Raw genomic sequence first — 17958 nt, 5'->3', positions numbered from 1 at the left:
AATTATAAAACCAGAAAATTCTGGAAAGTAAGAGTATTAAAATGAAGCAGTAACACTGCTATATTTAAGAAATACTTCCTTTTCTACAAAAAAAACAATGGAAGCCTGATATCAAATAAGTCAAAACATAAAAAACAATTCTAGGCCAGGCATAGTGAAAAGCTAATTTTAACTAAAACTAACCCATGATATGGTACAAATGACTACCTGTTACGTGTCACATATGCTTTGGGTATGAAATGGCTATTTTTTAATATTATTATTACCTCTTTTATTACTTCTTTTCCTACTAAAACAAAGACATACATGGACACATAGGCTAAAAAAAAAAACAACCCAAAGAGAAAAAAAAAGACTGCCACTGTGTGTCATCATGGTTTTAAAATGTTTTTTAAAGACCCCGTGGCTGACTCTTTAAAAGCTCAACTGCCTTTCTACAATCAGGGTAATTAATACAGAGTGACTTATCTTTGCTGTGTGTCTCCGAAAGACAGATGAAAATAAGTTACCTATGATATTCAAAACATATTCCATTATCCTCCTGGGGACTGTTCTTACACCACTGTGAAAGTTAAAACATTAAAATTTTAAGTAAAATATAATTGTTACAGTTTGTCTTATGCACCAAGAGGGAAAAAAAAAACATGTTTCAGTTAGTAGATGGTATTTCTTAAAACACAGCAAAATTCAATTATTTAGTGCAATTATTAGCAAACTTTTCAAAATGCAACTCCATTTGTGTTTGGTAGTATCCCACAGACTGCAACAAAAGTTTGAACATTTTACTAGTAGGAGAAGTAAGTGAGCAAACCAGTTTTAGGTCACATACGTGCAGTAGAAGCTTAGCGGTGGAAGAGAAAGATCGTGTGATTTTGAGCCAGTATTACCAAGACTCTCATACCAGCCGCCATGACTTAATGGTTATGTGATACTGGCCCTGTGACTAAGTCTTTCTGAATCTTAATTTTACCGTCTGTAAAATAGGGATGACCTCTCAGGAGACTGTTGAGAGGAACAACTAAAATGATGTAAGTGAACACTGAGAAATAGAAAGTACTATTTAAGTGCAAGGTATTTTAATAGTAATCTTAATGTGAGTTACTCCAGACAAAATGTAATTCCCATCTAATAATTATACTTTATAGCTTTCATCCATGGCTAAGATTTATTTTGCATAGTATGCCTTTATGAAACACAGCACAGTCATCTTTGTACAGCAAGACAAACAGGCATAGCAAGTCTACACAATTTGCTGGAGGCTTCCAGGATAAGTGCGAGAACTAATTCCAGAATCCTTTATTTAATCATCTACTCTTTAATATCCAGGCACATTTTCTTCTTGATGATCACATTCTTTAGACTACCTTTTTTGGAATGAGATGAAATAACAAAACCCATAAAACTCAAAAAATTTATTTTCTGTCATAACATAACAAAGAATTTTTAAGTGTAATCAAACAGGCTATATAACCTTATGTATCATTTATTTCCCTTTTGCTTTGGGTTTAAGCCTTATGATCGCCACAGATCAGCAAATCTATTTGTAGCTGAAATCTTTACAGGTAAGAAACTACTTAAAATTATTCACAGCCAGAGATTTTGAAACCTAACAACTAGTACCTGTACATTAAAAATAGAAGGTTTTAAGCCATACATGTAGACTTAGATCAACCAAATTTTTAAAGATCTTTTATTTACTCATTAAAAAGCAATCAAATATTAGCTATTGGCACTTCAAACAATTTTAATTATCACACTGACTGACCTAACAATGCAGAACCACTGATGGCTGTGTAAAACCTTTAAAAGGAAAACACAATTTCATCAACTCTAGAGCACTAATCTTTCAAAACAAATACATTTTGCATTTATAAACACAAAACTCTTCACTCTTCCAACACTATAATCCATATAAGCTTAGTTCATTTTTCAGAAATGATATAAAAAGAGTAAGTTTTAAAAATCTATTAATTCTACTACAATACTAGGAAGGATTAAATTAATATTAAACCACTTAAAAACTAAATACAATTTGCAAATATTTATTCTTACTTCGATATACAAGATGCCCTTCAGTGCTATGAGAGTACCACCAATTTGTAGCACTGATTCGGACTCCACATGACCAGCAGGCCGATCTATTTGTGGACCTCTCTCTCAGAGAATCCACTGTGTCTAGGACAGGGCTAAAAACAACATGCTGATCAGATAAAGGGCAGAAGTATCTTTAAGGGTGGAGACTGAGGAACAGGTCAAAACTGCTTTTTTCGAAATAATGAATACTGTTATGCTGAAAATAAATTTAAAAAATGATTAAAAAAATAAAAAAATAAAATGTTTAAAAAAAAATTTGCTTTTTTCCTTGCCTGATCACAGAGTTCCCTTATCTCTTTTACAATCCATTTAAAAATTAGGAAATAAAGCATAAATAAAAAGTTATATCTAGGATACCAATATCATAAACATTTATGAAATTAAAATAAAAATATCATTTTAACTTTTGACAGCACTTTAATATCGACAAATCAATTAAATTATTTCTGCTCATTAAAATAATACTAATTTTTGCTTTAAGTTTGTTATAAAGGCAATATAAATCAGCTGAATCAATTCAAAGATAGTTTAAAATTCTATTGCCATTGATTTCCTTTTTTTCATTGTGGTGATAAATATATCATATATGCATAACATAATATCTGCCATTTTAAACATTTGTAAGTATACAATTCAGGGGTATTAGTTAAGTTCACAATGTTGTACACCACCATCTATTTCCAAAATTTTTTTTATTACCTCAAACAGATATTCTGTAACTCTTAGGCAATAACTGCCCAAACCTCTTTTCCCCAGGCACCGGTTACTGCTAACCCTGTTTATGTGTATGAATTTAGCTATTCTAGCTATTTCCAAAGAGATGAAATCATGTAGTATTTGTCCTTTGTGTCTGGTTTATTTCACATAGCATACTGTTTTCCAAGTTCATTTCTGCTGCAGCATGTATGAGAACTTCATTCCTTTATATAACTGCATAATAATCCATTACATGTACACACTACATTTAGTTTATCCATTCACTTCTGACTGGAAGCTTGGGCTGTTTTCACCTTTTGGCTGTTGCAAATAACGAATGCTATAACCCACACTGACACATAAGCATCTGTTTAAGACCCTGCGCACAATTACTGTGGGTATATGTCTAAAAGTGGAACTGCTGGTCATATGGTAATTCTATGTTCAGCTTTTTGAGGAACCACTAAAAGCTATTTTCTTCAGCAGTGACACCATTCTACAATCCCACCAGCAACATGTAAGAATTTCAATTTCTCTACATGTTCACTGACATTTATTTTCCTGTTTTAAAAAAATTACAGCCATCTTAGTAGATGGGAAGTGCTATCTCATTGTGGTTTTGACTGGCATTTCTTAATGACAAATGATGTCGAGCATCTTCTTTTCATGCTTACTGGGCATTTTTAGATCTTCTTTGGAGAAATGTCTAGTCAAGTCTCTAGCCCATTTTTTAAATGGGCTGCTTATCTTTTTGTTGTTGAGTTGTAGGAATTCTTCATATACTCTGGATATTACACCTTTAAAAGATATATGTAATTTTGCAAACATTTTCTCCCACTCTTCACTCTGTTGGTAGTGTCCTTTGAGACACAAGTTTTTAATTTTAATGAAGTCTCATTTATCTACTTTTTCTTTTGTGGCTGGTGCTATTGGTGTCCTATCTAAGAATCCACTGCCAAATCCAAGGTGATGATGACTCATCCCTATGTTTTCTTCTAAGAGTTTTATGGCTGTAGCTCTTAAATTTAGGTCATTGATCTATTTTGGTTAAATTTTATATTTGATGTGTGGCAGGGGTCCAACTTCACTCTTTTATAGTGGAAATCCCGTTGTCCTAAGCCTCATCTGCCAAAGAAATTACTCTTTCCTCCACTGAATGAACTTAACACCCTTCTAAATCCTCAGCCTGTCACTGTAATAGTTTGTGGGTGCCATAACAAAGTGTCACAGAGGTGGCTTAAAACAATGCAAGTTTACCTTCTTGTAGTCTAGACTCTAAAAATCCAAAATCAAGGTGTTGGTTGGGTCATATTTCCTCCAATGCTTCTAGGAAAGGATCTCTTCTTTCCTTGCCTCTTCTGGCTTCTGGTGGACTCAGGTGTTCTGGGTTTCTGGTAGCCTAACTATAATCTCTGCTCTGTCTTTACATAGCTGTTCTCCCTCTGTCTTTTCCTTTCCTTATGAGGACCTCAAGTCATATTAGTTTAGAGTCCATCTTAATGACTTTTTCTTAACTTGACTACATTCTCAAAGACTTTATTTCCAAATAAGGTCACATCCACAGGTATGGAAGATTAGGACTTCAATATATCTTTTTTTGGGGAAACAATTCAAATCACAACAGCCACAGATATAGAGGGGTTTATTTCCAGACTCTCTATTCTATTCCATATTCACTTGTCCATATGTCTACTTTTATGTAAGCCAGCATCACTAGCTTTGTAGTAAGTTCTGAAAGCTTTTTCAAGATTGTTTTTACCATTTTTTAAATTTTGCCAAACTGTGCCAAACTTAGCCAAACTCTTTAGAAACAAAACATCTTTTACTATGGATATTTCTGTATTCCTACACATTTCTTGGGACTTTCTTATGGGGTATAGTTAAGTTACTTGAAAAGAGTATGACCCTTTTGGGTCCAGCTTTTCAGATTTAGGTAAGGGTAGAACTCAGTCTATGGTAAGTTATTCCCCACTACTGAGGGGGTAGACACCAATGCCTTGTGAATCATGACATTTACCAATCTGGCTGTCAAGACAGGCACCATTCCTGACCATGTTATTGCCCAGCACTGTCAACTCTAATTCCTTTTAGTGCTTCTCCCCCACTTTATGGTTAGTTTCTCCATTTTATACGTAATGATCAGTAGTACTCAGCGGCATACTGGAGAATTACTCTGTGAAGTTCCTTCTCTGTGTACCTCCTTCCTCTCTGGTACTGTGTCCTGTGAACTGGAACTCACCTTGGTCTGCCTGGACTCATAGCTTCCTTCTTCTACCTGACAAACTATCAGACAACTTCCATTTGTCACACACGGTCCAGGAACAGACACCGTATCAGTCGTGTCTCGTAAGAGACTGATCCTGCAAGACCCACAAAACCCATTCCCACAGTTCTTGGCTGGTTGATACAAATCCTACATAGAAGGCCCCTCTTCCATTCTCTGATAAATGAGCTCCCACTATCTGTGCCTAAGAGAGGGTCCAGTTCCAAGAAGCTGTTAGCCAAACCAAACCACTGCCTTTTTCTCAGTTGCCACTCTCAACACTCCCATCTTACTGAGAACCACAGATAATCTCTGTACTATTCAATTTCTCATACTGAATTTGTTGAAGTAAGGTGTCATTGTATATGCAACGTACTTGTATACTATACCTACTACATTCATATTCTATACTCACACAGCTGTGGAATGGCTTTACTTTCATTGCCCCAGAACTGTAAAATAAGTTATCTAATTTTATAGTAAACATGTATAACAGACAGATGCAAATTTGAGTTTTCTAGGGATAATGCAGGGTTTTTCAATCTCAGTACTATAGATATTTAGGGCCAGACACTTCCTTGTTCTATGTGTTTAGGGTGGGGGGAGAAATACACTGTAGGATGCTTAGCAGCACACTTAGCCTCTTGGCTTCTACCTACCAAATGTCCATAGCGACCACCTCCAACCTCCCACCGCTTCTAATAATCAGATTGCCAAATGCCCTTCGGGCAGGGGGAGACAGGACTTGCCCCAGTTAAGAACCACTGGGCTAACAGAATAAACATTTCTACTCTAAAGTATTTGTTTATCATTCTTAACAACAAAAAAGGGAGGAAGAGTAAGGGGACAAAAACTTTATTCTAAACTGCAAGGGACCTGTTAAAATAACTAAATTCTCAAAAAACTGGAGATCCATTTTACTTCTAATTATCCTACACAAACACAGCTTAAAAGTGTTTTAAAAGTAACTCCTTTATACATAATGCAGTAAATACCATCAATATTTAATTATGCTTAAACTACTGAAAGGTATCATAATGAATATCTTGAAAAGAAGCAGAGAAACTAATTTTGGTATCACTGAAGCATCCATGATTAAAATTCAGTTGTACTTCACACGCTATGCTAATTTTATGAATTATTTACAAGTCTTATTTTTAAAGCATATAATGTGAAACACCTTACTTAAAAATAAACTTCTCTACTCTGAACTCTCATTTTTCAAAATTTATTCCCCAAGACTTAGAATTTATTTTTAGATGATTCAAGAGGGAGAAAATTAATTAAACTGGTAACTACAGTTAAAAGACAGAGGGCTAGAAAGTTCAACTCTATGTAGTGTTGTTCTCCAAAGGAGTAGAAGAATATTTTCTACCAGTTCCAGGTTTTGAATAGATACATCTAGAAGTTTTATGTAATTACCTGCAACATCAGCTCACAGTCATCTCTTCCAACGAAAATCATTTCTCGTGGCAGCCTGTGGCGAGTGCCTCCACTGCTCACCAAAAACCAGGATGTTAAGCTCATTTTCTGCTTAGCTTCTAAGTCTTTGGCAAAGCTACGTCATCCTACAGAGGTATTAAAGAAAAACATACATTCAGATATTTTTAGCTTTAGTATTTATCCTCAAACCCTTTAAAGTTGACCTAAGAATAGAATTGCATTCATCATCTACTCCTAGCTCAGTAAACAGTCCAGAGGTCATCCGACATGAGAAATTTACCAAATTCTCATTAGTAAAGTAAATACACAGACTCCATTAAGAGTTCAATTAAAAAGGAAGACATCAGGCAATTAAGTAGTCAACTAATTCATATTTGTCATACTTCTAAAAGGCTTTGGACAAAGCTTATAAAGATCTATTAATTCTCAAGTGATCACATTATCATGTTAACCTGAGTGAATAATACCAATATTATACAAATAAATGTCCGACTTATAAATGATTTGAGAAAGACTAAGTTCAAATGAATATTTTTGATATCTGATTAAGACCAATAAAAACCAAAGATATTGCTTCTTTGTCAAACAAGTGCAGACCACTGAAAGAACTTTCAAAAACATGCAATTTCAATTTCTCTGTTCTCATATGTACTTCACTTTCTTAGAATATTTTTCTAGAGCAGCAATTCTTAGGCTTTTGTTCTTGGTACCCATTTCACTCTTTTATTTTAAAAATTTTTTTTAGTATCTCTCTCTCTCTCTCCATATATATATATATGTATATATATATATATGATCTTATTTATCTATTTGACAGAGAGAGAGAGACCATGCACTACAGCAGGGGTAGAGGGAGAGGAAGAAGCAGGCTCCCTACTGAGCAGGGAGCAGGACATGTGACTCAATCCCAGGACCCTGGGCTCATGACCTAAGCCGAGGGCAAGTGCCTGACGGACTGAGCCACCAAGATACTCTATTTCTTTAAAATTTATTTACTTGGGTGCCTGGGTGGCTCAGTGGGTTAAGCCTCTGCCTTCGGCTCAGGTCATGATCCCAGGGTCCTGGGATCGAGCCCCGCATTGGGCTCTCTGCTCAGCAGGGAGCCTGCTTCCCTCTCTCTCTGCCTGCCTCTCTGACTACTTGTGATCTCTGCCTGTCAAATAAATAAATAAAATCTTTGAAAAAATTAAAAAAAATTATTTACTTGACAGAGATAGAGCACATGCACAAGCAGGGGGAGCAGCAGAGGGAGAGGAAGAAGCAAACTCTCTACTGAGCAGTCAGACTGACATGGGGCTCAATCTCAGTACCCTGGGACCATGACCTGAGCCAAAGGCAGTTGCGTAACTGAGTCACCCATGCACCCCCATTCCACTTAAAAAAAAAAAAAAAGAACCCCAAAGAACATTTTGTTTGCATGGTTTATATATACTAACATTTACCTTAAAAAAGAAATGAAAACTGAGAAACTAGGACTTATCAATTCATTTAAAATAAACTAACATTTTAATGAAAAATATACTTCCAAAACAAAAATAATTAGGGCAAAGAGTAGTACTATTTTAATTTTTAAAAAAATTTTTAATGTCTAGCTTAATTGAAGATTTTTCTATTTGCTCTGCATTCAACCTGTTGCCACATATTGTTGAACTTGAAATATCTAAAGAAGGCCTGACTTCATTCAAATAGTTAGAAAAGGGAAACTTATTATATAGTTTTTTTGAATAACTATAGTTTTTTCTTTGATACTACATCAAAACTTTGAAAGCTTCTTGAAATTTATTTACAATAAGAAATCTGAAACTTTTTATGCTATGTTGCATGAAAATTCATCAACTTTGAAGGGATCCTGTAACATTATAAATTGGTCATGTGGAAAATACTGGTTCCCTGAGTTACACAGATCTTCTAAATGATGACCTATTCATTGTATTATTTAAAAGCATCACAGTTGTTGACTTCATCACCCATCTTCTCAGAAAAATCTTTAAGTACGAGGTAGCCGTGAGAATCATGGTGGCAGAATCAAGTTTTCTAAAATTCTCATTTTCTCTTGAAAGTTATAATTTTATTGGCAAAAAATACCACCCATTCTTTTCTTTGAGGTGACAGGCTTACTTTGTTTGCCAAATACTCAAGTCTACAAAACCATAAATTTGTCTGTCAGTCATTGTGTCAAGTAACAAGGCGCTCTGTGAAGCAAGTGGGCAGTTCACAACTCAAAGATGACACAAATTCTTCTCTTTGAGACAACCTTGGTACTTTGGTGTACAACATAAATGCTTTATGTGTCCTTCCAATTACTTGTACAGAATATTAAAAAGATGTGACTCCCATTTTAACCACATTAGCAATGACATTCTTAAGTGAAATGGCTCCCCCCACCCCCCTTAACTGCAAACGCATGGCAGTGAAGGATACAATTACTAAGTTCAGCCTGGATGCTCGCTAAGGAACCAGCAGCTTTACCCACCGATCTTTTTATACTATCAGTTCAGATGACAATACAATAAAGAAGGCAACTAATGTTTTGATGTTTTTATGAAAATAGTTTTGACCCCCTGACCTTTGAAATGATTTTGGAAACTCCCAGAGGCCTGTGGATTGAGCTGTGCTAGAGAATGTGGCTATGTCATTCAGAATATAAACCTTAGTTAGAGTCAGACTGACAGATGAAGAATCTGACTCCTAGTTCCAACACTTTTTATTCTACATGACCTGGGGCAAGTTATTTATCTCCTGCCCCTTTGTTTACTCTTATCTAAAATGGGGATGATATTACCTACTCAAAGTTTTTTCTTAGTAATAAAAAAAACTATACATGTAAATATTTTTTTCCATGGAAATGGCACATTCTTTTACAATTTAATTAGTAGCAAACTATACTGCCGTGAACTGAAACATTCTGTAGTAAGAACTAGATCTATATTAAAGCAAAAATCCTGTAAGGTGTAAAATTTTATGTTAAGGTAAAAATCCTATATATTATAAGTTTATCGACACAGACATGAAACAATGGGTATCACCAAAACAGACAAACAGTCTTCTGTAAAGCCAAAACAATCAGGTCTTAACTCACTCTCAGCTTATCAATTGATACAGTCCGTTTACATGGATTTTTCAATCTTTTATCCACCTTACTCCGTGCTGGAGATGTTGTTAGTTTTCCATTGCCTATTCTCTGTCAAATTGGCTTTTAGCATTTCATGTGTACTTCCTGGCCAACTCAACAGAGAATCAAAACAATTTTATCCAAGAAAAACCCTCCAATCTAAATTTAGCATATAAGTTGCATACTGCATTTGAAAACAAACAGAAGGACAATTTCAAAAGATGATATTAATAAGTAAGCCAACAGTTACATATTTATTTAAAGGAACTGAGAAAAGAAAAAGTACAGTAAGACATATTAAAAGGAAATGAAATTAGCCTAAAAAGAGTCAACTAAAACAGTAGCACCAAAAACGGGCAATAGAAACAATATAATATTTTCCAAATCAAAGAAGTTTTATGTAAGCATTATTTGTATGCTACAAAACCACTAAAGTATTTAGACAATATCAAACAAAATTATATTAATATCCAAATAAACGACATATAATTCTATAATACAAACATACAAACAATAACTATAGTTGACCCCTGAACAAGATGAGTTTGAACAGCATGGACCTGCTAATATGTGGATTTTTTGAGAAATACAGTACTGTAATCATATTTTCTCTTTCTTATGATTTTCTCAATAACATTTTTTTCTCTAGCTTAACTGTAGGAATACAACATATAATACATGTAGCATAAAAATACATGTTAACAGTTCATGTTATTGGGAAAGCTTCTGGTCAACAGTAGGTTATTAGGAGTCATATTTTGGGGGAGTCGAAAATTACACATGGATTTTTCAACTGTGCAGGGGATGGAACTCCTAACCCCTGCATTGTTCAGGAGTCAACTGCATGTAATTACATAAAATAATATGAAATAGTGGCAATTCATATATTTTATTTTGACTGTCAATGACACCTAAAAGGTAACTAAAGAGTAGGCATTTTCTGAAAAACAAAACTAAAAGTCGTAATCCTCAAGATGAGGGGTATTTATTTACTAGAGGGGTGCAATGGCCTTGAGTCCTCTTCTACCTTCTCAACAACAGGTGGGAATGAGATACACCAAAAAGCTGCTGCGTTTCAATTATTACAAAGGGCTCTCTCCTTATTTAAGATAGCTTCTCACTGGTCTTTCAATTCCAATTATCTCTTCCTACTTGCTGAGTAATCCTGATACTCACACATGACAAAAATGAAACCTGTAAAGCCTCTGCCTTCAGCTCAGGTCATGATCCCAGGGTCCTGGGATCGAGCCCCGCATCGGGCTCCCTGCTCGGCAGGGAGCCTGCTTCCCCCTCTCTCTCTGCCTGCCTCTCTGCCTACTTGTGATCTCTATCTATCAAATAAATAAATAAAATCTTAAAAAAAAAACCAAAACCCTGAAATCTGGTTGAAAGGTAGCTCAATGACCAAGACATAGGATTCAGCTCAGCTCCTCTACGGGGAAGGGGAAAAGAAGCCCTTGGGTTCGACAACATGCCCAAGGTCTTGACAAGATGTGACAGCAGTTACATTTCCTTGTAGGGTTTCCGAATGAGCCAGGAAAACATGTGTTTTGGAGTAGACTTTCTGATTTAAAACCCTTATCCCTCATGCTAAGTGACTCAAAATCCAAAAAGGATAAAAACAACAACTGTTTCTGGATTCCAGATATTTTACCTGTATCAAGAAAAAGGGGAAAAAAAAAACACAGAGGGAGTATATCTAAAGACAAAATGAGACACAGATATGATGTCTTATAATACCTGGCATACAGGAGGCATCTAATTAATGTTCATTTCCTTTTCTCCCTTTCTTCCCAATCTTTTCTGCCAAATAATACCCTAAAGTCATAAATTGAGACTGGAACAGTACCAACCAATCAACATTACTGAATATCTTCTATGTCAATGTAGTAAAAGTATTCAATTAAAGGAATATTTAGGATAAAAATTATGACAATATAATGTAGCTTATGGGTTACTCATAAAATTAAAAGTGCTACAGTCTTTATTTCATATAATTTCAATTCAAGAAAAGTAAATTTAATAAATCAATGATTAAAATTCCTACAGCACTTTCTCAAAGCATGAAAGGCTTTCATTGGGATCTAAAGCCTGAATAATATACAGGATCACTGAGTTTTTTCGAAGATTGGAGCCCTAGGCCTTCTTACATACTCAAATTCTACCACAAACTATAATCTTTGCCCTTGACTCTGCAAGTCTTCCCATTAGAGGTAGGATATCTCTCTCACTCCATAACTGTGGGATCTGCCTCATGAGTTTTGGCCAAAAGGAGAGGTTAGTAGATGTGATGCAATTAGAGTCTAAAACGTGCTAGGGAAATTGGCTTGCCCTCCTGCACCTCTGCCATCACCAAAAAAAGAACATGCCTTGGTCAGTCTATTTGCTCAAGATGAATGAGAGACATATGGAACAGACATGGACCTAACATACAATTTGAAGTCAGAAGGTCAATATATCATCTAAGCCCCAGGTGAATGACAGATATATGAGCAAAAAAATAAAAATGATTGCTGTTTGAAGCCACTGAGACATGTGGGCTGATTTGCTTCACTACTGACTATAATGCACATTGAGTATAATTTACTAAAATACAGTATCTTTTCATAAATACATTCATAGTCCAATATACCCATTTGAGTATTTTTAGAATATACAAATGAAATTTTTGTATTTATTGTGTCTTTTCCCAATTTACTTTTTTCTTGATGGTTAACATTATTTGTATAATTAAACATAAGGGTGCTATATATTACAGACTTAAATATTACAGGTAAAGCTCTCAGCTTTATCGTAACAAAGAACCAACAACTGGAAAATCCAGCAATGGAAGAAAATGCAAGCCCCTTTTCTGGGAGTGGTGGGGGAGGTCAACATCCTTAGTTTACTATTTTCCTCTCTGGAACACTGAGTTTACCACAGGAGACTCCTCCCATATCCCCCAATAATGGACATAAATGCACTGCTGATGTAGGAGCTAAACCAAGAAGTGGTTTAGGGGGTTTCACTGTTCTGGTTGTAGTTTTTACATATTAATCTCCTTGGTTAAGCAGAGCACTTCTACCCTGGAGAGCAATTCAATTCCTAAGCTACTTAGGAGTATCACAAAAAAATGGAGGAACAGGAAGCTCCATGAATCCATCCATCCACCTAAATGACTACTGAACTCCTAAGAACTATCTGAAGTTAACTATTTGGGGCTCTGGTGTCCAGTCAAAGAGGCTGTTAAACTTCAGTATTTTGCATGGTACCAGGTACCATCATCCTGATTTCCCATTCCAAAAGCTGCAAGAAGTAGCCTGCAGCTAGCCTCCTGCATTTCTGATGTGGCTCACTGGAGCCAGGATACATAATAAAGGCTCTGTCATCCAAATATTGGATTCTGTGCTCTGGCTGCTGATTGCTGTTTTTTATCGCTGAGCTTTTGTGCTGGCCATTGGAGCTTCAAGTCCTATGAGCTAAAGCATCTTTTAAGGAATTTGGAGAGTCAGTGTGTGCTTGTTGCTTTGTTTTCTTCCTCTTTTAGGAGCCAAGTATTTAAGGAAATCCTTATCAGATCACTGACTGACCACAGAGACGACAGAAAAGAAATTTCAGTAACCACACACAACAAGGAATACGCACCTTGCAAAAACAGTTCAGAAGAGTAACAAACAGTTGGCTTTAGGGCTCAATAAGAAATATTCAGCAATCCCTAAGGAGTGGGATAATTAAATTTCCATATATATCGCAATATGACACTTTAAATACCTGGTTCGGTTCTCAAACTATATATAGAGAGCAAGCAACAGAAAAACTTATTTGCAGGGGGAAAAATGGGCAGAAACCATCCCCAAGGAAGCCCAGACATTTTAATTATTAGTCAAAAATGTTAAATCAACTGTGTTACATGACAAAGAACTAAAGGGAATCAACAAAATGAGCTATGAGAAAGTCAAGAGCATAATAGGGAGACAGAAATTTTATAAAATGAGGGGTGCCTGGGTGGCTCATGGGTTAAGCCCCTGCCTTCAGCTCAGGTCATGATCCCAGGGTCCTGGGATCGAGCCCTGCATTAGGCTCTCTGCTCAGCAGGGAACCTGATTCCCCCCCTCTCTCTGCCTACTTGTGATCTCTCTCTGTCAAATAAATAAAAAAATCTTTTTAAAAAAGAAATTATATAAAATGAAAAAGTCACTACAGAAATTCAACAGCAGATTTCAGCAGAAAGAAAAAATGATCAACAAATCTGAAGATAAGACAATTGGAAGTATTCAGTGTGACAGAAAAAAAAAAAGGAAGTAATAACATAAACAGAGCCTGAGGTATCTGTAGGATATCATCAAATGTAGCTACACATACATTATAGGAGTCTCAGAAGAAGAGACAGAGAAAGGGGAAGAAACAAAAAAACTTACCAAATTTGAGGAAAGATATAGATATTCACACTCAAGAATTTCAATATACTCCAAGCAGGAAAAACTCACACAGATCCACATTCAGCCATATTATACTCAAACTGTCAAAATTGAAAGAAAAAGACAATTTTGAAAACATCAAGAGAAGTCTCTTGTCATGGACAAGGAGTCCCTAATAAGATTAACAGCTGATTTCTCCTCATAAACCATGGAAGTCAGAAAGCAGTGGGATGGCTTAATTATAAAGTCTGGGGATAAAAACTGTCAACCAAGAAATCTGTATCTGATAAAATTACCTTTTAAGAATGAATCACAATTAAGACATTTCCTTTAAACAAAGCTGATGGAGTTCATGACTAGTAGACTGGCCTACCAGAAATGCAAAAGAGAAACTTTCAGGCTGAAATGAAAAGATACTAGACAGTAAATAGAAACCATGAGAAAAATTAAAGCTAACACAGGGAAAGTAAGTATATAGGTAAATATAAATCTAGGATGATTTACCTTTTTTTTTTTTTTAAGATTTTATTTATTTGAGAGAGAGAAAGAGAGCACAAGCAGAGGGATCAGCAGGGGGAAAGGGAGAAGAGGATCCCTGTTCAACAGCATGTGGGCCTTGATTCCAGAACCCTGGGATCATGACCTGAACCGAAGGCAGACATTTAACCAACAGAGTCACCCAGATGCCCCTCATTTTAATAATTTTAAAATTTTATTTATTTACTGAGAGAAAGAGAGAGCACACGCGCATAAGCAGGGGGAACAGCAGAGGGAGAGGGAGTAGCAGGCTCCCTGCTGAGAAAGGAGTCCAATGTGGGGCTTGATCCCAGGACCCTGGGATCATGACCTGAGCTGAAGGCAGATGATTAGCCAACAGAGCCACCTAGGCATCCCATGATTGTACTTTCAATATGATTTGTAACTTTTCTCTTTTTCCAATATGATTTAATGGGTAAATACATAAAACAATAATTATAAAGCTATGTCATTAGGAATACAATATATAAAAATGTAATCTGTGACAAATATAAAAGGAGAGGAATGGAGATGTACAGAAGGAGATTGTATACTCTTGATATTAAGTTGGAATTATTGAAATTAGGTTATTGGAAGTTTACGATGTTATTTGTAATTCTCAGGGTAACCACCAAGAAAATAACTAAATAAACATGTAGAAAAAGAAACAAGAAGTGAATCAAAATGGCACATTAGCCAAAACTCAACTAAATATGAGAAACATGGAGTAGTTAAGAAATTGAGGAACAAAAAATCATATAGAATGCAAAAAAATAAATAAGTGACAGAAGTTAATCCTTCAGAAAACACATTAAATGTAAACGTATTAAACTCTCCTATGAAACGGCAGAGAAAGATCACATAAAATAACAGGATCTCTCGGGGAGCCTGAGACGTGCAGTCGGTTGAGTGCATGACTTTTGGTTTTAGTTCAGATCATGATCTCAGGTTCATGAGACTGAGCTCCCACTGGGGCTCTGTGATCAGCAGGGAGTCTGCTTGAGATTCTCTCTCCTTCTCCCTTTGCCCCTCCCCCCTGGCTCACCTCACACAAACATACTTTAAAATAAATAAACAAATCTTAAAGGAAAAAAAAAATCAGGATCTGTCTACATACTGTTTACAAGAGGTTCTGTACAGAGAAGGACACAAAGAAAAAAGGTTGAAAAAAGACATTCCACACAAGTAGTAATCCCCCAAAAGTGGCAGTGGCTATATTAGTGTCAGAAAAAAAAAAAAAAAAAAAAAAATTTAAGTCAAGGAAAGATTACAAGGGACAAAAGAGGACATTATATGTTGATTAAAACTTCAATAGAGCAAGGCATAAAAAATGTAAAACTATATGTACCTACCAACAGAGCCCAAAAGATATGAAACAAAAATGAACAGAATTAAAAAAAAAAATAGCTTAGCAATAGTATGAAACTTCAATACCACACTTTCAACAACATGAAACAAGAACAACTAGACAGAATATCAATAAATAAATAGATGACTTGACAACACTATAACCAATATACTGAACAGACATACATAAAATGCTCAATTCAACTACAGTAGAATGACATTCTTTTCAAGTGCACAAAGCACATTCTCAAGAGTAGCACATTATGTTAGGCCTGAAACAAAACAATACATCATAAAAGAACAAAAAGTGCAAAACACTTTTCCAATCAGCATGGAAGGAAATTAGAAATCAATAACAGAACAAAAATAGGAATATTCTCAAAAGGTGGAACTTAACATACTCTACACAAACAATGGGTAAAAGAAGCAATCATAAGAGAATAAAAAAGTACATTGAGAGATGAGAAGACAAGAATACAACATACCAAAACTTATAGGACAGAGCAAAAGCAGTGTTCAGAGGGAAATTTATAGCTATGAATGTTTATATTAAAAAAGAAATAAAGAATAAAGATAAAATAAGAACATAAAAAATAAAAAATAAAAAACAAAAGTTGATTTTTTGAAAGAGCAACAAATGAAAAGTCGTTAGCCAGACTGACTAATTGAAGACTCAAATCACTAAAATCACCACAAAAAATGGTGACATTACTGATTTTAGAGAAATAAAAAAGGATTTTAAAAGAATTTTATATACTAGTGTAAGCTAAAAAAAAGTACATAACCTAAATGAAATTGAAAAATTCTTAGAAACCCATAACCAAACCAAGTTAAATCATGAAGATACAGAAAAATGGAATAGATTTATAGTAAGGAGACTGAATCTAATCAAAACATTCAAGAAAGAACAGTCAAGGAACAGATGTCTTCCCTGTTGAATTGTATCTAACATTTTAAAAGGAATTAACACCAATCTTTGTCAAAATCTTCCAAAAACTTGAAAAGAAGGTAAGATATCCTAATTCATTCTATGAAATCATTACCTTATAGCATAGACATAAAAACTACAAAACAAACAAACAAACAAACAAACCCCACAGACCATTATCTTATATTGATGCAACAATCTTTAACAAAATACTAGCAAACTGAATTCAGTATCACTTTGAAAGGAATATATACAACAGCTATGTGGAACTTATTCCTGGAATAAAAGGATGGTTCAAGGTAGGAAAATCAATGTGATAGGCCATATTAATGAATGAAGAAAAAAATGAATGAAGAAAATGAAAATGAATAAAGAATGAAGAAATGAACAAAAAAGAACGAAGGAAAAAACACCACATGATTATCTCAATTGATGCACAAAAAAAGGCATTTGACAAAATTCAAAACCTTTTTCTGATTTAAAAAGAAAAAACACATATAAACTAGGAATAAAAGGGAACATGATGAAGTTCAAATATGAAAATCCCATGGCTAACATCAGACTCAATAATGACAGACTGAAACCTGCATCCCTAAATTCAGGAACAAGACAAGAATGCCTGCTTCCATCTTTTTTATTCTATATGGTACTGGAAATCCTAGCTATAGCAATTAGGTAAGAAGAGAAATTAAAGGTATCAAAATTGAAATGGAAGAAGAAAAGGAAAAAAAAAAAAAAAAAAAGGCCCAACAACTATTTACGGCAAGACAGGAATCAGAAGAATTGCAGGATATAAAATCCAGTCAAAAATCACTCACACTTCTACTTATTACAAATGAACAATTTGAGAAGGAAATTTTTTTAAAGTCCACTTATAACAGCATCAATAATAACAAAAAGTTAGGATTAAGTATTACCAAGATGGCTCAGGACTTGTATACTGAAAAATGTAACATTGTTGGAAGAAATTTTAGAAGACCTAAATACATGAAAAGACACTGTGTCATCAAGAACTTGAAGATGCAACATTGTTAAGAAGACAGGACTACCCAATGCAAACTACAGATCTGATGCAAGCCTTATAAAAATCCCAAGAGGACTGTTAAAGAAATAGAGAAATCCATTCTAAAATTCATATGGAATCTCAAGGGACCGTGAAGAG

The 17958-nt window shown here is 35.0% G+C and overlaps 1 protein-coding gene across 10 annotated transcripts in view; it reads right to left on the bottom strand.

Annotated features, from left to right (window-relative positions):
• The window catches only part of CEP170 (centrosomal protein 170), a 117056-nt gene that overhangs the window by 81889 nt on the left and 17209 nt on the right, over nt 1-17958 (bottom strand). For all 10 annotated transcript variants that reach the window (XM_032862900.1, XM_032862905.1, XM_032862901.1 and 7 more), the window contains exon 2: nt 6476-6621. In XM_032862900.1, coding sequence (XP_032718791.1) covers nt 6476-6580 — 105 coding nt within the window. In that variant the 5' untranslated portion in view covers nt 6581-6621. The remainder of the gene's footprint in view (nt 1-6475; nt 6622-17958) is intronic.

This window comes from Lontra canadensis, unplaced genomic scaffold (assembly GCF_010015895.1).
Source record: "Lontra canadensis isolate GAN:19392208 unplaced genomic scaffold, GSC_riverotter_1.0 scaffold24, whole genome shotgun sequence".
In the NCBI taxonomy this organism is placed as follows: Eukaryota; Metazoa; Chordata; class Mammalia; order Carnivora; family Mustelidae; genus Lontra; species Lontra canadensis.
This window is presented reverse-complemented; position numbering and strand designations above follow the sequence as displayed.